The following is a 20,689-nucleotide window of genomic DNA, read 5'->3' as shown; positions in this document are numbered from 1 at the left end:
CGGTGTTTGAATCACAGATGCTGACTACAGGCTTTTATAGCCAAAACAGATGACGCAGAGGATGGAAACGCCCTACGCAGAAAATCCCACTCTGTGACTTTTCAGAAAACATCCAATCAACCACAAGCTCTATCAGCCAAGTTGTCGTTGTCTGATCGTTCCTGTACTCTGCGTGACTCCCTCGTGTCCTCTCTTTCTTTTCCTTGTTCAAGTCTGTTGCTGCTAGGTCAGATGTTCTTTTGCCAGATCCTGACTCCAGACAGAGGTGCTGCCTAGCTACAGGGGAAACAGGCTCATCTGTCCAACTAGAAGGGGCAGACTTATCGCAAAAGCTGCTAAATAAGCTGTTTTCCCCCCAGCTATATGTACATCGACAAGATGAGTCTACAGCAATAGAGCTGCTGCTCCTTCAGCCTGCAGCTCATGGGCTACTGGGGACGTGCAGCTGGAGAGGCTGCTGCATTCCAGGGAAAATGGAGCATTCCATGGGAGCTGCCTTGGCAACAGAGAGGGTGTTTGCCATGGGCCACAGCGATAAAACCGAACCGTATTAACTCTCTTGCAGCCACAAATTGCGTATCTGCCCTTGGGCTGAAATATTGCTCATTGTCCTACCTTGCACTGACCAACTTGCTCAGGGCACTTTTCTAGTTCGCAGAGAACAGATTCATCCTCTCAGATTTGTGTTTTTGACAGTTCTTTGACAGAAGACGGTTTTTCCACCAAAGCACGGTAGTTCCTTTCCCTCTACATACAAGGTATACCACGTGTTGCTGGCTTAGTATTAACCTCCTACCCTATGAAACTACTTTGAACAGTACAGGACTTGGTTAATAGTCCACTACAATTTCTAGAGTTTATCAGAGAAATGCAAAGTTCACAGATACCTCCAGCAGCCAGAGAAATTGGAACCAAACCTTGTTATTGGTCTGTCTTTAACAGCCAGCTTGCCAGCTTCAAAAAAAAAAGCATCCTCTTTAGCAACAGGAACGGTTCATGTGTCTTGCATGCATTCTTTGACTGGTTGCAGCCCCCCCTCCTCCAAGTGAAAGCATTCTGCTCTAAAAATAGGAAGGGAACAGAGCCCTGTCACTTTCAGGATAGTGGAACTTAGTCCCTAGACTTCTTGTCATTTGTTTTTTTATTGCATTTGTTATAAGTTAACATCCTCAAGGATGCTGTTTGCTAGGATTTCCTGACAGTGGAGCACACCTCAAGAACACTCCTGTGTCCTTCAGGAACTACTCCTGCTTCAGTCCCCCCTATCACATGGTGTCTTAACTGAAGAGAGATGCAAACCAGAATATTCATTTCACCCATAACTCATCTTTCTCTACCTTCCTCTGCATTCCCATTGAGAGAATGTAGCTAGCTGGCACTAACCAAGACACTCTGAGCTAACTCAGCTTTTCCCATGCTGCCTTCAAACATTGCTCAAAGCACCCCAAAACAAACGGGACAGGCCATAGCTCACTCAGCAACTAGTTCAGTTCTCATTTTCACAGATCTTTGGCCAGAAGAGGAAAAAATGTAAAGTGAGCCATTTTGCCCCAGGGGTGGGGAAGTTGCAATGAGGACAAACTTCTTCCATGAAATTCCTGTTCTTTGAAGACACCATCATTCTTCTGGGAGCTCTTGGCAGAATGACAGCCACCCTGATACTCAGTTGTTAAAGAAAGGAGAATTCTCTATCATGGTCTTTAAACTCCTTCCCTGAACTTGAAGAAATCATCTCGACACATACAGAACTCAAACAGGACATGTATGTTTGCCATCAGAAATCCTTCATCAAAGTAAGTATCTGCTTATGGCAGTAGAACACTTTGAATATTTGCCAATCACAGCAAGATTCTGGTAACAACATCCATAAGGTAGTAATTGGCACTGGGATGATCTTGGAAGAGATTGATGAAGGGAGACAGGATGGTGAATGAACTTCCTGGACTTTCAAAGCAATTGCATGGATATAACTTCTTCAACAGCTGAGATCCTACTGGACTTGGGCAAAGAACAGAGCCATTAACAAGTAGAGAGTCAATTTTATAGGCATTTTACAAGCACATTTTCAATTTCAACTACAGTACATATTAAGTGTCTTACATCTGCTCTTCATCCCAGAGTGCATTTGCCTGAACACATTAACTCAGCTCTATCTTCTCTGCACTTGTCCACCACATGGTAAGAGTTCCCATGCACGTGTGCAGGGAACTATTTACACTCAGCCCAATTGTCTGTGCTCAAAACCGGATCCTATGAAATCCTGATCTCGTTGGCAAAAATTAAGAGGGGAGGCTTAGTTTCCAGGAGAAGAAATCTGCTGGAGAACATTAGCAGTGAGCTACACAAAAGTGATGGTTAGATCAGGAGCTGGCAGTCAGCCACGCTGCAGTATACTGATTGCAATGCTTGCAGTAAAGAGACTTAGGAGACATCCCACAGTGTATGTCCAGAAGAGTGACATTATCAGCCTTTTCACCTGCATTTTGGGAAGGAATTGCATGTTCAGTCAAGGCTAATTCAATATCATATGCAGTCCTGAGCTACAACAGGGGCCTCAAGGTGAAACAATAATTTAAGTAACAAATGACTTGCCTGCAAATAAGTCATACAGAGATACCGCTTTATCAGCTGCATAAATGGCTTCCAGCCAATTAAGCAAGAGGTAGATATGGCAGTCTGATCCCCTCGCAATAGGAAAGGGGGTTGCTGGATAAATAAGCACGCTCTGCAGGTAAACAGTAGCAGACATGAGGCTCTGGAAGTAAAAGGTAAACGAGACCCTATTGTCACTGCACAACGGCAATGCTAGGCAGCATCCTGCCAACCTTCTTCCTTTTCCATTGCTGCCCTCAAAGACCATCTCAGAAGAGCCTCGGCCACGCAGACGCATCCCCAAAATAAAAACAAAGGAGCAGACAGATCTGTAAACTTACCGTATCACAAGCTGCTAAGTTGGTCCGAGAACTTTGCGGTCCTTTCTCTATTGGCGGTGCTGTGTGACCCAGAAGATGTTTCAGAAAGCGTTGGAATGCTTGGATATTAAATCCCCATCTGCACTTTGTTCAGCGGAAGCATCTGACCGTCCAAATACCCATGCTGCTCTCTCGGACCTTAGTGGGTTCATTTTTCAATCCAGGACAGAAATACTGACTGTGCCAGCCAAGACCTGCCTTTTGCCAGCTCATGCCACTCTGCACCAATTTCTGCAGTTCCCTATAGGGTTGCAGGGACTGCAAAATACATGGATTTCAGTGCAGCACAACAGATATTCACACTGCTTCTCAGCAGCAGGAATGACTTGTATTATGCAACCATAAGTCTTACAAACATTAGGTTTGGCAGCATTAGAGTACTCTGGTGTCGTCTCTGTAACTGTTCTTCATGATGGGAAGAGAAGATAGTAGTGGCACAACCAGAAATTACTTTTCTAAGACGTTCCTCCGCTTTAGCAACAAGAAGATTTATCCTTTTCTTGCAAACAGACGGTTTGTTGAACACACACCTTCTAGGTTTTAAAGTAAAACAGACATTGCCTAAATCCTCCTGTACTACAGAACTATGGTTCACTCCTAGAGCCAGGGATCATCTTGCTCAATTAGACTCAAGTCTTGGGAAGACGACAAAAAGGGGGAAAAAGGAGAAATGGATTTTGCAATGATCAAATCAGTATCAACAGTACCGGCAAGTAGTATAACAAGTACTGAGAGTATGTATAGGTGAGGGGTGAACTCACCAAGTTCTAACCAACTCCTGCTTGGGGAAAGAGCGTTGGCAAGCACCCTCCAGCCATCACAGCCCTTTGCTCTTTATTCCCCTCAATCCAGAGCTGCATCCCACTCCCGCCTCCTTCACACAGCCCACTCTCCTCCACTCAACATTTTCATTTCATCCAGTCAGTCTTAAAACTTCCAACTCCACTTCCAACCACCCCAAGTCCTTCTCATCTTTCCAGCCGTGGTTTCCTTCCAGCTCTTGTTATTTAACAAGCTCTGTTCTTTGCAGACCTAGCTTTTCTTACTTCCCCTCCCCAGGCTCCACTCCCATAGTCCATAATAGGCAGCCAGCACCCTCCCCACACATACAGCTCTTCCTGTCTTTATATACTTAAAACCTCTCCATGAACTTCAAAAGCCTCCCAAGAGTTACTGGAAACCAGCACACGGCTCGGCTCCCTCCGCTTCATTCTGATATCAACCCTAGTCCATGTGTTGGAGCACACTGAGCGTAGGAGCTCCAAGCAGCAAAGACATGCCCGAGGATGGCAATATTTAGGATAAACTGAAAGACAATCCTTGATGTGCAAATTAACATTTTTCTCAAATGCTTGTCATGCAGTCAGAAGGCAGAGTGTAGACACAAAGCACACATTGCAAGTGCCCCTGACAGAGCAGCCAAAATACTGCAAGGAGCCTTCAATCACTTCTAACACTGCAGAACAAACAAGTTTCCCTCTACATGCTGTCTACAGCATCTGGACTCCTTTCCTCACCTGCCCGGATCAACTGGTTAAATCTGAGGCAGAGTTATAAACCACAGAAAAGCAGATATCCCAGATGGGAAGCATTGTGCAACCCTAGTAAAAAATACTGTCCCTCAATCAGTTGTGCATATAGCCATGGTCCAGCACCACTTATTACACCGGGGTTTTGGCTGCTTCCAGGCTTGTGAGATGGCCAAGGAAATTTGAATCTATTTTGAGAAAAGCTCATTCGCAGGTTGGAATCACATGGCACCTTACAAAGCCACACTCAACTGTCAGCCTGCCCACGCCTCAGGTTTTTTCCCCCATAATGACTTGAATTTTCTCTATTCAGGCAAGTCCTGGGATGGCACCAGCTCTCCCCAACATTAGTCCCACCTACCTTATAGCCTGGCCTCATCTGGAGAAAGCACCATTTGTAATCTCATGATTACGTACCATTTATAATCTCACATAGCTGAAAGCCACAGTCCATAAGGTCAACTGAGCCGAAGAGAAACAAGACCCACACACTAACAAATAGGTAGAAAAGATTTGTCTTCCTGTACATGCCTTGGTCTTTAAGGCAGACACTAAAGAAACCTGAAGGAAGATCTTGCAACAGTTTCTCATCCAAATTCTCCGAGGTGCCGAGACCTATCACAACATGCTTGAACAACATCTTGGTAAATAACAGAACTTTATTTTGTAGAAGTTGGAGAAAATGTTAAAAAACAAGCAAGTGAGGAGCTGTAAATAAGGTAACACACTGTCCAAACAGCAAACAAAAAACCATCCCCTCCCCAGCGCTGGCATAACACTCCCAAAGCAAGAACAGACCGTAGCCTGTGCTTCACCAGAGGACATCTGGAGTTCAGAGCACATGCCAGGCACCCTCTTGCTGCTGGTGAGGGCTATCCTTGCTGGAGGCTGGGGTGGTACACCCAGATATCCCTGAGCACCAAGGGAGTCTGCAGAGATCAGATTTTCCCAGGAGGCAATAAGCATGCTGCCACCACAAACCCTGATTATGATCCCTAACCACCAAGGAGGAGGAATAAACCATCGAGAGGAGCCATCCATCACCACCACAAAACAAACATGTTCGCACACTATTGTCCACATTCAAGTGCAGAAGAGGAGCTAGTCTGGAGCTCCCTGGAAGACCTCACACACTAGGACTGAAATCCATGCCCAGGATAGTCCTATTCAGCAGCTACTGAAGCTTTCCTATCATCGCGATATTTGTTCGCCCCAGAACTCATGACACATTCGCCTTGTCAGACAGAAAAGCAAAACCCCCCAAAATTTTTAAGGTTTATAGTGGAGGGAGAGGGGAAGGAGGGAAGAAAGAAGATCAGGAAGTTGGGATACAGCCAAACAGTATCTTCCAGAGGATCCTGAGCAAAGTTCAAGACCAAAGCAGCTGGTATCTGAACGTCGAGGAGGACTGCGACCTCTTCCATTTGCTCAGCCACTCCAGCGGTGCTTTTCCCCAGGCTTCAGCTCCCTCTGTGGGACTCCAGGATGATCCTGCACCTGCTCAAAATGAAGCACAATTAAAATCCAGGACTGCCCCGTCTTCCTGCAGCCAGCACGCACAGGTTTGCCCTAAGCCAGGACAACAAACTTGCCGCAGCTCAAGCTGCAGGGACATCACCTTGCAGCAGCTGAAAACAGGCGTGATGGACCCGTTCCTAAAGCACAGCCAGGTACCCCAACCTCAGCCACCTTCAAAAACATCCCAGTTAAAATTCCCCAGTCCATGCCTGACAAGAAAGAGTTCAGAGGCATCTTCACAGACAACTGAGGCTGTAGGGAGAACTGCGCTCCAGCAGCACCCTTGCACTTCATGCCAGAGACTGAGGGGGACCTGCCAGGAGTAGTCAAGCATTTCTGCACCCCATCACTGTTTATATTTAGGCTGCAGTCAGCTTCTAAGAGGTTCTCTGTTGGCTGTTTTTTTCCTTCTCTGTCCTCGCCTACATGAAGATGACCAGAGACATTCCACTTGCATCAGCACAGGTGCTCTTGCCAGTATCTGGCCTTTGCAAACCAGCATGCTTCTCTGAACCCCTGGGAGCTGGAAATGTAATTCTGTCGAGCTGCACATTCCTCCCAAAGCATTTCTCAGAGCTCTGTTATGGAAAAAGGCAAACTGAGAAAAAGGAATCTGTTTTGATTAGGCTTGGGTGTTGGGTTTTGGGGGGGAGGGAGAGGGGGGTGTTGTGGTAGGTTTTTGTGTTTGTGGTGTCTTACTTTGTTTTTCCTTAAGCCAAGTTGGAGACACTTTTACTTCCTCTCTTCAGGGCTGGCTCCAAAAAACTGAACACAGCACAATTCCAAGTCTGGTAAAATTTAAGATCCTGCCTTTCTGCAAGAAGTTTTTAACATAGCTCTTCTTTCCAAGCCACGTGGGATTAACATGAGGTTGAGCTACCAAGGTTGCTACTTAGCTTTCAGAAGTTTAAAAAAGCCTTTTGAAAGGAGGAAAACCTCTTGAAGTCATCTGTGCCAGAGATAAGATGCTTGCATCTACCCTTCAAAGACTCTAGGGATGCTGAAGAGCTAAGCCCCTCTACAGCCCCATGAAACAGGCTAATGAGCTCTTGAGGACTCCACTTTCCCATGTTTGCACAGCCTGTGTACAAGGGGGCTTAAATATATTAATATAATAATAAAGTTAATGCCAAGTCTTCAACTGAGGAAAAAAAGGGACTCACCTCTGCCTATAGTCCCATGAGATCACTGTATTATTTAACTGTTCTACGTGCTGTTAAAATACAGCTGGGTGCCTGGAACAGTGGAGCCCGACAGCTGCCCTCTCTCCCCAGGCAATTCATGAGGCTCCTGTTCTTTTTGCAAAAGCTTGTTATACGAATTAAGAAGAATTGTCAATTGATTTTAAAAAAATCCTTTTTTTGGGGGGAGGGCCTTTGTGGTCCAGGAGGACAAGAAACAGACGTACATGAGAGAGGTCTACTCAATCTATCCAATACTTTCTAGGATGCTCAACCCCTACTGTGCCCCCTGACCCAGGCACGCCTGCTGCCTTTCAGACTCAGCCCTTTTTACTGAGTGTGACCTGCGGGGTAAGTATAGCTGCAGAAATACACAGGATTTCATACTCTTTCTGAAGAGATTGCAGTTCCCAGCACATCACAGTTTACGTTTACCTAAGCAGTCAGGACGGCTGCTCTAGGTTTTTACCCCCTTCAGCTGCACGCTGTTACTGAAGAGGCTATCAATACTATCAATATCTGCTTCAGAGACAGAAACCCACACAGCACCCTAATCCCAAGTGCTCTTAAATGGATTAAGTCTTGACACCCCTGCATGTTCTCCAACTATCACTCATGAGGTCAAGGGCAAGGAAATAAGACGCTTGCACAACTAGACCAATGCAAGGCATCAGTGTCCAATCTTGTATCTGAAATGATGAAGAGCTTCTGTCAGGTTTTGGCTCCTACAGATTTTCCATGTAAGGTTGGGTGAATAACCGACCCTTCATTTTCTTTTTATGATGATCGGCAGCAGGGATTGCATTACCGCATGAGGAATACTCGGGGCACTAAATACATCTGAACTGTGCAGGACTGAAGAAACGTATGTGTGCACGGTATTTTACAACAGAAGGAGCCACTAATTCCTCTTCTTCAGTTTTTGCTGGTGTCCTGTCCCTGTGGGCCAGACAGCACCGCAGTCTATTTCCTCATTTTACAGGCTTGAGTAAGAGATACTACCCCAGCTCACAGGGAAGGGGAGTGGATCAGTTCTATAAATGGTTTCACCCCAAAGGAGCATGATGGGGAGCCACTGTAGAGTCAGACAGGACCCCCCCCAGCAGCAGCAGCAACCTACCTCTCTATCAACTGCTTACTGATAGCTGTTCCCCACCCCGCACATCATGGAAGCTGTGCACAGGCAGAGGAGGAAAGATTCACACGAGATCTTTACCCAGAAAAGAAGAAATCAACACTGAGATGTAGACAGCCCAGGCTCAGGTGCTGGAAAGCAGGGGTTTCGTCCGCTCAGGGCCTGGCACATCCTTGTCCTTGTGGGGCTGTGGGCGCTGCCAGTAGCTGTCTGATCTTTGCAAAGGCCAATCCAACTCATCATAGTGGCAACAGCAAATGGAGGAAAACAGCCGAGTCCGGACCACCCGCGTACAAAGGACAAACATGATACAGTTGGCACCTCCTTGGAACGTGTTACCAATTCCCTGCGAGGGCAAGAAAAGGAATTAACCAGTGCGGGTCCTACGGGTACTCCCCAGAGAGAAGCAAACATTGTGTCAGACCAGCTATAGCACTGCCCAACTGACAGTCAGCAACTTCCACCTAAATGAGAAAAATAGATTCAGAAAAAGCAACCTCGCGCCCAAAAGCAGAACAGATGGGTGCTGTGGGTTGCCATTTCTACAGCCTGGTGTAGGGCAGGAGCAGGGTGAGCCCTGCTGAAGGACAGACACCCAACATTTCTGGGCTGACCCTGCTTTTCCTACAAGCAGCCAGCGTTGCCCAACACTCTTGTTGCAGTTGTTCTCTGTAGCCACTAGATGCTGCTGAAATAGCTATTGCTGAGCATCCCAGACAGCGCTTGCCAGGAGGGAGCAGATGCTCTTGCAACGTGCTGCATCCTGCCGCATAAAAGTGATATTGAGAGCAACAAAGCCTTATCTCCCTCCCAGATCCTCCTTCTAATGCATTTCCTGACAAATACTTACGTGCAGGACAACCAGGACTGAATTTTGCACTGCAGGAGAGTTACAGAGGGTCAGAATGAACCGTACAGTGCTCCAGATGCGGAGGATGATGAAGATGACAGGGATGAGGATCAACTTCTTATCTGCTATGGAAGTCCGGGGCTGCAATGCTGGTGCTCTTGAGAGAATGGGGCGGTACTCTGAGAGAGCTGCGTGCTTCCATGGAGGGAGACAAAAATGTGAACAAAGAGCTACACACATTGGACATTTACTACAGGGATTCTTTCCAAAGCGAACTATATTTTTTGCATCTTGCAGGAAGTTAACAGGGACACAGTTATGAGCACCAGTCTTCAGCCACATTCTGCGCTTGCTAATGCAAACATGCCTGCTGAAGCCGAGGAGCAGCAAACAGAGGATATCCAGCCCTTAGCAGAGTCCCACTAAAGCTTTATATTAACAAACATCACTACTTAGTTGCCAAGAAACCAGGTCATAACAATGTAAAAAAGAAAAAAATATGTGGTGCTCCACAAAACAGTTTTGCTGGGCCAGTGGCCTGGCCCCACTGCTGCTGGCTTTACTGCTTTGTAAATGCACGGCTAAGGGTTTGGCCTTGGGAAGAGATATATAGATATATATATATATGGGGAGAAGTCTGGCTCATCCTTCTGAAACTATTCAAACTTTTAGCCTTCACCACAGCCACGGTCAGCAAGTCCCACAAGGAATTTATGTCCACGTGAACCATTCCTTCCGTATGTTTGCGTAGAACCTGCTGCCTGATTTCTGACCACATACTGTCAGCAATGGGCTTCCATGGATTTGGACAAGCCAGCAAACCTCTATACACTAGCACGTGTTGAAAAAACTCAGGGATCTGTGCCCTGGATAAGGGTGGCTGGAGGTGTAAGGCCCATGAGACCTTCTCATGGCAGAAACTACAGGATGCACTCAGATTCCTGGATGGGGGAGAGCAGGTCAAATCAGCACATGGGCCACATGATGTTAATGTGGGTGAAGGGATTAAATCTCAGGCTAGCTGACCGGCAGAAAACTATTCTTCCTACCATCAGGGCTACAGAGCACACACAACTTTGATGCCTAGTATTCTCCCTCACTCCAGTACTCCCAGTCCTGACACCTTCCTTCAGAACAGAGCTGTGTGACAACACCGCACAGCGGCCTGAGTCAAACCCTGCTGAGGGCTTTCAGCGCAGCTTCCCATCCACTCCCACGCAGCCTTTCCCATTTGGAACACGCCTTGTACACACCCTGCGTGCGTCCCCCACAACAGCTATTTCCATCACTTCTCCTGCCTCTGACTGTGCAGGAGCCACTCCTGCAAAACCCACTCCAGCCATTAATATACCCCAAACGCAGCCCTAGTTGCCTATTGCTCTTCCTTGGAAATGGGAGACCTCCTGCCAGTAAAGAGGCTTAGTAAGCAGGCTACCAGGCTTGGCAAAATCCTTACGGATGAGAGGAGAGATGCTCAAGTCCAGAAGACCCTGCGTGCTGCTGCTCCAGCCCTTAGCCCCCTCATTATGAGGGCCGAGAGTGACAACTGCCTGTCCCCAGCACTGCTCCTGTTAAGAGGGTCAGGACTGGGAGTGGGGAAGAGAGAGCAGAGCGCCCAAGAATCCCTGGCAGAGCAAGAGGGTAAGAGCCTGGCCAGGTGGGGGGTCAGGTTTCCAGGCAGTCACGCTGCTATCTTGGACGGCTGCTGGAACACAGCGTCCTGTCTGATTTATGTCAGGCGACGGTGACAGGCACTAGCAAACCCTTTCCCGGGACCCTTAGGAGTGCTTAAGACTACGTTGTTCTTCCAACTCATCTGCAGGATCCTGCCCTAACCAGATTTGTGTTTATCCCTAACTGTGACTGCCATAGCTGCACCACAGCAAGCAGGTTTGCAGTGGCAGCATTTTCCAGAAGGACATCTATCCAGATGTGGGGTTTTTTTTCCCCTAATACAACTTTGAGAAAAAGGGAATCTCTGGATGTAGTTCCTTCTGCCACTCTCCATCTAGATTTCTCTATTATGCAAACGTTGTCCTAGATGCCTGGATTCTTTGTGTTCGCAAGGAACAGCAGCAAATAAGCCTCTGAATTCTGAAAACCTCCTAGGACAGGGTGTCTTCCTGTACTGTGTATGCATATGGTGCCTAATGCTATAGTGCCGAGGCTCCCAAATGGGACTTTATGCTGCTAATACAAAACAGGTATTCATAAACGCTAATTATCATTAGAATTCCTAAAATGACTGAGGTTACATAAATCCAGATGCCAAACTCAGGCTTGGTACAAGTGGAGCTGTGGAAGATTGATTAAAGCTGAATTTTGTCCTTCACCTCCTGTTTCAATTCTTACTGTAGGATTTACATTTCACTCATGTACATCCCATAACCCCATAAGTTCTCAAAAAGCTTTTACATCTTTCTTGTGCTAAGTCACCGTGTGAAGAAGTGTCACACAGTGAAGCCTGATGCTGCAGGCTGCTCAATCAGGTGTACCGCTTCTCCCAGTGGTAAGTGCATTTCAGCGGTATATGAAGCAATTCCTGCCCGAGTAGCTACTAAATATGCAGCAAAATCTTCAGAGCATGGGAGGATATAATCACATAGCAAGTCTGCAACCTAAGCTGAAAGCAGCAAAATACTCACCGCTCTATTAATGTGCTTCTTGATGAGAATGTAGAGCACCGGCAAAGTCACATAGGCCAGTATCTCCCAAACTTTCCCCGTTAACAACATCCACAAGACCCGATCCTCTGCATCCAAGTTGACCCAACACCAGCCCACAGAAACATTGGAGGCATCATAGCCAATCTTCTTCAGAGCAACAGCCGCCACCGTAATGCCAAGAGGGACTCCCCAGCTGAGGAAAGAACACAAAGAGCACGGTTAAGTCAAGAACATACTCAGTTTAGTCCCTCCACACCTCAGGGAAAAGAGGTGACAGACCAAGGGATTCTTCTTCAGATGGGATGCCAATAGATATTCCAGAACATCGAGGCTCCTACATCAAGCCTAAGGGAAGTGACTGACAAACAGGTATTTGACAGCATATGAACGTGGACTGCAAATCCACTTCCTAGGGACCCACTTAAGGATCTTGGATCCCCAGTCCTGAAGGACAGATGCATAATGATGTGCTACACTCCAAACTGGAACCTGGCCCGCATAGCAAGCGGTCAGGGTCCAGCGAGGTGAACAAGAGACATCTCGCCTACTCCCCTTCTCCCGTTCTCTCCTGGATACAGGTGAGGTCGAGGATCTGACAAGGCCAGCACATTGTACAATGTGACTATCCCGTAGGACCCAGCCATTAAAGAGCAAGCTGGCTGATTCAGAGCTTTCAGAACACGAGCAACCAAATCCCATATTCTGATTCCTAAACTGACACTTGGCACACAAAGGACCAGTGCACAAAGAAATCCACTATTATATTCCATCAGTGGGTTTTTTTGTTGGTTTGTTTTTTAAATGGAGGTGTAGTCAGTATTTTGGGAGCAAAAGGATTATTTCTGACAGACAAAGGGCAAGTTTCTTCCCCAGGAAAAGCACTGGCAGTAACAGCAAAAAGCGAAGAAAGCAAAGAGGAGCCATATTCACATAATTTGGAGCTCTGTTTTGACTTTGGCTTCTCTCTTGACAGCAGAGGCAAATATAGGGAAGCATTTAGAAGAAAAGTAACTATGGTGACACATGTGCATTAAGTCACTCAGCAGCTTGGGCTACCCACAAAAAACCACGAGGAAGAACTGAAAAATTCCATGAGCTCAAGTGTAAAAATACTCAGCCCCTTCCTGGGTGCTGTTAATACCCAGGACTTTACAGGCCTGCCCTAACCCGTGATGTACAACTCACAAATTACTGCCCAACTGAAATACTGCCCTGCATTCAACTGAATGCATCACCTGCCCTTCCCCTATTCATCCTCAGAGAAAGGTTCCGTGGAGCCTTAAGAGGGACAAGGGACACTCCTTCAATAAATGACACGAATGCTTCAGAGAGTGCTCAGACTGAGCTTCCAGCAAAACCCTCCTGGTCTCTCCAGATGCAAAGAAAACAAAGCCATTACTGTATTGCTCTCATTACCTTCCTAGTTCACACTTGACCTTCACTGACAGCCTGGAGCAGCTGCAGAGAACATGAAAAGAATCTTCCTCCTAAAATCAGTTTCACATGCACCAGACTATGTAGTCAACCAGCAGTTGCCTAGATCTGATTATCTGAAATTCCACAGCCCAACTGAAAAATTGGAGATAATTCCATAATACTAGATTTCAAAAATACCCCATTTCCTACTCTTAAATAATGTCTGCGTTCACCTATTCACGAAAGAAAAGAGATGTAAATGTAATGCTGTAAAAAATTCAGAGTCAACCTTTTAGCATGGTTAGAACATTTTGTTTCAATGTTCAGTTCAGAACAGCCAGTGCTAATCCAAGCCAGTGTTGTTATTTAAGGACAGTTCTGCTGCAGGAAGCCCTCCCCGTGCTATTATCAGAGCAGGCTTTCTAAAAACATTCCAAACATTGCCACCACCATAAAAATTTCTACACAAAACTCAAGACTCATTTTGGTAAAAATGGTAATTTGCCTGGAAACAAGGATTACAGATTCAGAAAGATTCAAATTTCTGTACACTTGGAAGAACTGACCACTGGGGTAAAGAATTCAAGAGAACTGGCATTTCCTTAAAGAAACCATATTAACACACACAAGCACAAATGAGTGCAGCACCAAGAAAAAGGAAGTGTATTAAAAAACTAATTTGCCTAAATAATGATCTCCACAGTGACCTGAAACTGAAGGAATTATATGAGAAAATAAAACCAGGTCAAATTACTAGGCATGGATATTAAAGAGAACAGCGTAAGTACATACAGACACAGTAAGAGAGGCAACCGTAGGAAATAACAGACCGCTAGGGAAGGGACTTAAAAAAAATCTTCAAGTATCTAACTAGTAAAAGGAAGAATGTGGAAGAAAATTGCCACACATGAGGCAGTTAATTTTCACTGAAATAGTGTGCTGGGATCAGATGGCTATTACAACTAACACCAAGGACAAAGCGTTACAAACTCAGAGTGAAGTTAGAAAGAATCTAGAAAGTAATCGGGCATTTCAGTGAACTTCAGTTCCATTTTAGAAAACTGGAAAGGAGAACCGAGACTAGTGATTTGAGTATTCTTAAGAACCCCTAAATGACAGCTTCCCAAGGAATGGAAAATACCAATGCTTTATACTCATCTAGAAGAATGGAGGAACAGAAGAACCAGACTATTATACACCAAAGGCATATGTAAAGACTGGAATAAAAAGGATCCAAGATAACACAGAGGCAGAAATTTTACTCTGAGCCCCAAAGACGGGACAATTACGTAGGCTGGGCCTCCCAAAAGCACACTTGGATCTAAATGCAATCAGTGTGGGAGAGAAGGGAAAGAAGACTACTCCTTGCGTCTCTGTAAAAAGGCTGGCAATCCCATCTCTAAGGCAAATACAACAGTACTTACTTCCCTAATACAGCCCCCAGCAATCTATTAATAAAAATACACACGACCCAGCATATCTGTCCACGTTAACACCAATGCTGCATTTATACAAAGCAAGACAAGAACCCTTAAACTATAGTAGCATACAGCTCAAGTTGTATTGGTTTTCTCGTCCTCGGTATGCCTGGGTCAGATTGCTTAACACCACATTTTGATTTACACTGCACAGCTGTTTGGTTTGGTTTTTGGTTTGTTGTTTGGGGGGGGATTGTTTTTTTTTCCCACCAGAGGTTCTTACAAGCAGGGAAGATTTTCAGTCACCTGCCTGCACAGGTCAGACAACAAGCCATCCTACCAGCAAGCCTGCAGGCAACTCCTTCTGGGGACAGGAATTTTTACTCTGTAAAGAAAGAAAAATCAATCTTCTGGATATACCAGCCAATTTCAGGGAAGAGCTTTGAGCATACATTGTAAGCAGAACTCCAGACCAAATCCGCTCCAATTTAATTTTTGCTCCCCCCGCCCCCCCAAATATTAAACAGTTTGCAGTACCAAAGTACAAGCTTCCAGGTACCAAGCAGAGACTCCTCCCAGAGAAGCATCCAAGAATTTAAAACCAAAGGCACCAGCAGTCAAGTAGCTCGCTCTTCGGTTGGCCTGGCCTACAAGCTTTAATAAACTAAATGATAGAGGCATAGCAAATTTCCAGAGATCTCTGCACCTTACAGGCAACACTCAGGGACTTAAGTCCAGTTCTGAAACGTAGCACTGGCACTGTCCCAATCACGCATGAGGCAGTCCTTTGAGGCCACAGATGTACAATACAGTAGTACCTGAAAGGATCCCCAAGTACTCCACGGACATGCATGCATATATACATATATATACACACACATATATACATGTATGTGCATAGTTATAAACATATATATAAGCACACAGACACATATTTTACTTTTTTATATCTACATATAAAAGTAAGCATATATATGCTTATAACCATCTGCATAGCCTGATCATGAAATATAAATACTTCAAAAGTTGGCAGCAATTGCTATCAAAAGCAAAGGAAGAAACAATCCCAAGGTGGGTTCTGGTCCATTCCTCACCCTGAGTTTGGATCAACTACTCTCACAGCAAAGATGACATTACGCAACTAAATGATACTTGATATTTAGAAATCCCGAACAAGTGAGGTAGCCTGGAAATTTACACTCTGGATGCCAGAACCTACACCTTACAGCTACATAAATATTTTCAAAGCTAACTATAAGCTTGTTTTCAAAGCTCATCTGAGCTCAACAAGTTTAAAACCAAAACAGAGCCTGTAGTTCTCTAGTCTAGCAGTAGGCTAGGTGGATGTGTTACCACATGAATCCGTAAGGAACAAACCTGTTTGACAGGTGTGATCCAGCGTGACATCCTAATTTCCCTAAAAAGAAAATTTCAGGTATTGACTTCCAATATATATTTAGTCAGCTCCACTCAGCGAAAGAACAAACAGTCTCTGGTTATACTCAACATGAAAAAAGTATTCATCTTTACAAACACTTGCCCCTTATGAGTAACTGCTTGTAAAGAATAGGAAACACGCATTACAAAACTCGGTCCTGCCTTGAATCCCTTCCAGAAGTGTCTCAGAATGACTTTTCACACGATGGTTGCTGCATGACCGCGTTAGTAACCTATGAAACGGGGCGGGGAATCCCAGGTTCTTGCCGAGACAAAAATACTGGAAACTTATCTTTAAATCCTTAAAACATCATCTGCTCTTTGCCACCTTTCCTTTTGCCCTAGACAGGTCTCCCTCACCTACCTTCTACAGTTAATGTCTGGACCAGTAGCTTTTCTTATCAGTTGCAGCAGTTCCTACCTGCGTGGTACTCAAAATTTTGATTTTTAGGCTATCGGCACCACAGCCAGCCAGTAGGACTTGGAAGCGCCAGCAAGTGCGAGGGGAAGCCATCTCCAAGTATGATGTCCAGAACTGGATTTTTATGATTGAGTTCTCAGGTAATGATAAAAGTGCAGGGAAGGAAAGAAGGAAGATGGGTCACAAGGGAATGAGCAGAGAACAGGTCCTCACTTGTTTTCTCTGGCTTTTTATGCAGTTCATAAAGCAGGAAGAAGCTTTAAACTCTTGCTCTGCACAGAATAGGAGTCATTTATGAAGCAGAACCTGGCAATGGGTCTTCAGTGAAAGCTCTCTGTATTGCCCTTTAAACAGAGGAAGTGGAACTGATCAATACCAAGAACAGAAGGTGTCATTTTATTTTTACTGCGAAGACCTGAAAATAAACCTAGCAAATTCACTCAGAGGAAGTTCAGTTTGAATGCTCCCTTCCTCTCTGTCACAGGGTTAGAGCAATCTTTCAGGATTTTTACAGCTTTAAGAGTGCCCAGATTATGGCCAACATTATTTCAGTGAATCTGCCCATTTCTTTCTGCACTTTGAGAAGCATTAAACCAAATGGAGAAGTACAGCCAAAGGCCACACAACAAGTGATTAGCAGACAGAAAAACTACAAACAGTCCAGATTTGCATCAACTCTTTGATGTACCCTGATGTAAACAGCATGCCCGTAAAGAAGTCGGACTACTTTTTTCTGTTCCTTAGGCAACGTGTGGGTCTCTACTGGCACTCCATCCTCTCCATAATTCTTATAGAGCAACTCTGTTCACTCGAAATGAAGTAACCTGACAAAGTCCACTGTCTCACTGCATCTTATTTCAACTTCACCAACAAGAGCCTGGTGTACCCAGATGCGTGTGCAGTCACCTCGGGCTTCCTCACACACGGACCTTGCTGTCAAACAAGAATTAGAACCGGCAGGGCAGGAATTGAAGTTCCTCCCTGATTCAGGCTTAGCCTTAATGTCTTTCCCTGGCCCACCTTTACCTGGACTCAACTCTAATTCAATCGTCTCCCAAATTATGCTGTTTGAAAATAAAAGGTGACAAATATTTGACAAAGAAACCAGAAGAAAATTCATTACTAGCCCTGATGGCCTTTTTTTTTTTTTTTTTAAGCAAAATCATTCCTCTAATAATTTATTGCAAAAACTTGGCAGCCCAGAGGACTAAAGGATCACTGTTTTGCTCAGCGTGGAGGTAGCACATGATTCCACAAGCTCAAATTGCATAATGAAAGCTTTTACTAAACATGATGTGGAAAATCGGCTTGCTAAATAGCAGAAACTGAGACATAAAGCTACACTGTGGTCTGTTTTGTTTTGCTTTCAATCAAACATGCCAAAACAACCTACAGAGTGCCTTTCTAGCAGCCGCCTCACTTGTAGGCTACATTCTCCTCCGAGTATTGAATTACAGCAACCTGCCTGGGGAAAGGGGAAGGATCTACAGACCAGACCGACACCAGTAAGTCAGGGACCTGCGGAAACAAATCCCAAACACAGGAGTTCTGGCAGCAGCAGACCGGTATCGCAAACACAAGTTTCATGGTATTATTTCCAGGACATCAGAGCAGACTGGGAAGGGAAAGCAGAAGCCCGGATTTTCAGAGTCGTTACTTCTTGCCAGAGATTCTTCTATGTGACCTTAAGCAAAAAAATTTTTTAACTTTTCCACATCCCCATTTCTTCACTTGGAAGCGGAGGGGGCAAATAAGCAGGGCTGGTTAGTTATAACAAGACAGCACAATCCTTGTTTAAAGGGCCCTTGAGAAGGACACGCTATCCTTAAGCGACGAGCAAGCGTGTCGAGCAACCATCCAAGCGCTTCGTCGCAGAGCGGAGCACGCCACACGCGGTGGCTGTGGGCTACGGGGTGGGTTCCCCAGGGGGGTCCACACCTCGTGCGAGGGGGGTCCACACCTCGTGGTCTCCCGGGGCCAGCACCCACCTCACGACGTGGAAGCAGCAGAGCAAGCCCGTGCCCGTGGGCGAGCCCCTCACGATGGTGATATAGAGGTAAAGGGCGATGGCCATGGTCCAGAAGAAGGAGCTGGTGTTGGAGAAGGTGGACAGGGCGCCCTGCAGCACGCAGTCCCACGAGGTCTTGTCGAAGTCCTGGAGCACCCCGTAGAAGTAGGAGAGGGCTGAGAGGAGGTCCGCCAGCGACAGGTAGAGCAGGAGCTGGCGGGGACGGGTCCGCAGCTCCGGCCACAGGGCATGGGTGCAAACCAGGAGGCTGGAACCCACGAAGGACAACACGCAGGACGCCAGCACCACGACCCGCTCCGAGGCGTACAGCTCTGTAGGAGGCAAAGGCCCCGGCATGCCGGGGACGGAGGGAGGGGGCACAGGGACGGGGCACCCGTCCCGGGAACGGCCGGGAGGCGAAAAAGCAGGAGGAGGAGGAGGAGGGAGAAAAAGCCGGGAGGGGAGGGGGACCGCCGCGCCAGCAGCGGGGAGGGGAGCCGGCCCGGCAGCCCCGGGGAGCGGCCCCGGCCCGCCCCGGTCCCGGCCCCGGTCCCGGCCGTCATGTGAGCGCCGGCCCGGCCCCCCCCGGCCCCGCTTCCCGCAGGGAAATCCCGGCAGCCGGCGGGGGTTTGGGAGCGCTCCCGGCAGGGCACGAAAGAGAAAACTGCCGTGTAGGGCGCCAACCCCACCTTCTTTTCTTAAAATAAAAACGACAAACAAAAAAACCAAACCAAGCCGTGACTGCCTGCTGCAACGTGACAGAAGGAACCCACTCAGAACTAAATGGTTTTTTTAACTATCGGCTCCTAAAAGCCATCCGTGATGCCTTTCTTCCCCAAGGAGAGCGCACAACTCTCCCAACCCCTTGCCGAGACAGAACCATATATATATATCTCTCTCTCTATCTCAACTCCGCAGAACACACAGTTCGAACCGTACGTGGTCAGATCCCCAGGATCAGAGGTTATCCTCCCCCCGGCCCCTTCACCCTCCCGAGGTGGCACCCACGTTATCTTTACCTTCCACGTTCTTTACTCCGAAACATGCCAGCACTGACTCCGGCCGTATCCTGCAACCTGGGAGGCAGAAAACAAGAAGCAGACACAATAGAGCGTTCACTATCACGTTAAACAGATTTTACACTTCTGTTGGTAAGAAAATGCTTCCCCCCCCCCTTCAAAGAACTTACAAGTTGAAAACATGTCCTTGTTTGCTTCTAACTTGCCCGATACTTCATTGCCGTCCACACAGACAACTCGTACCTTATACCTTTGATGTGGATAGTGATGTGCTCAATTTCCAAAGGAGATTGTTATTGTTCAGGTGTCCTGTTCTTTCAAACAGTTCAATCATTTCCTAGCTACCTAGCCATGAAGGATCCCTGCTGAGCTCACAGGTTTTAACAAGGTTTATTCTGACCTGTAAAATCAGGTGCCTTATCCTCCACCCAAGCTTCTCTCAGCACACTGAAGCCATCCGACACACCCCAGAAAACACATCTGACAGAAATATCTTAAAAAAACACAAATTATTCAGTGTTTGCATATTACTTTTGGCCACACTGTCCTTTCAGTTTTACATTCCTATCTTGCGAATTGAGGAGTTCCTCTCAACATTTTAAACCACTTCTTCTGACGTCTTTGATTTAGAACACACCACTTGACAACTAAGTTTTTCAGGATAACTAGTATTTAATTGAACTCTATTTTTGAACTGTTGCCGCTTTACTGGAAAAAACAATTGCACTTTTAAAAAAACAAACCCGCATTCCCCTCAGATGTATAAGAGGGACACTACTGCTTCCATGTTTTTAAGAGCAGGTTTTCCCATTTTTCCACTGCAGCAATTTCTTCTTCCACTACTCTGCTGCACAGCTGTATTCAAAACCTGCAGCCAGTTCAACTGCCTCCTTAAGCTTTTGATTATCTTCATCTGGTTTTGACTTTTAAAGTTCAAATCCGATTTTCTCATGAATCCTGGAAGTCCTTGGGGATACATCAGTTTGTCAGGGTAAGTCTTCACACCCACTCTGCCAGTTCACAAAGAGCTTTTTCACTAACATTCAGCTATGCCTTGGCTACCTAGGAGCGGGTGCCAGTTCTGAATGAAGTCTTTAGAGCTGTTCATCAGATTGATTT

The 20,689-nt window shown here is 46.1% G+C and overlaps 1 protein-coding gene across 1 annotated transcript; it reads right to left on the bottom strand.

Annotated features, from left to right (window-relative positions):
- Positions 1–8,459: 8,459 nt before the first annotated feature.
- Positions 8,460–18,908, bottom strand: GPR157 (G protein-coupled receptor 157). Its single transcript, XM_010577370.1, has 4 exons — positions 18,532–18,908; positions 11,831–12,044; positions 9,186–9,380; positions 8,460–8,681 (listed from the first exon to the last, which is right to left on the bottom strand). Exons 1-4 carry the CDS (start codon positions 18,906–18,908, stop codon positions 8,460–8,462), a joined length of 1,008 nt encoding a protein of 335 aa, XP_010575672.1.
- Positions 18,909–20,689: the final 1,781 nt, after the last annotated feature.

This window comes from Haliaeetus leucocephalus, unplaced genomic scaffold, assembly GCF_000737465.1.
Source record: "Haliaeetus leucocephalus isolate CR32 unplaced genomic scaffold, Haliaeetus_leucocephalus-4.0 Scaffold556, whole genome shotgun sequence".
Classification (NCBI taxonomy): domain Eukaryota; kingdom Metazoa; phylum Chordata; class Aves; order Accipitriformes; family Accipitridae; genus Haliaeetus; species Haliaeetus leucocephalus.
Note: the sequence above shows the minus strand (reverse complement) of the source record. Positions and strands in the feature narration are given on the sequence as shown.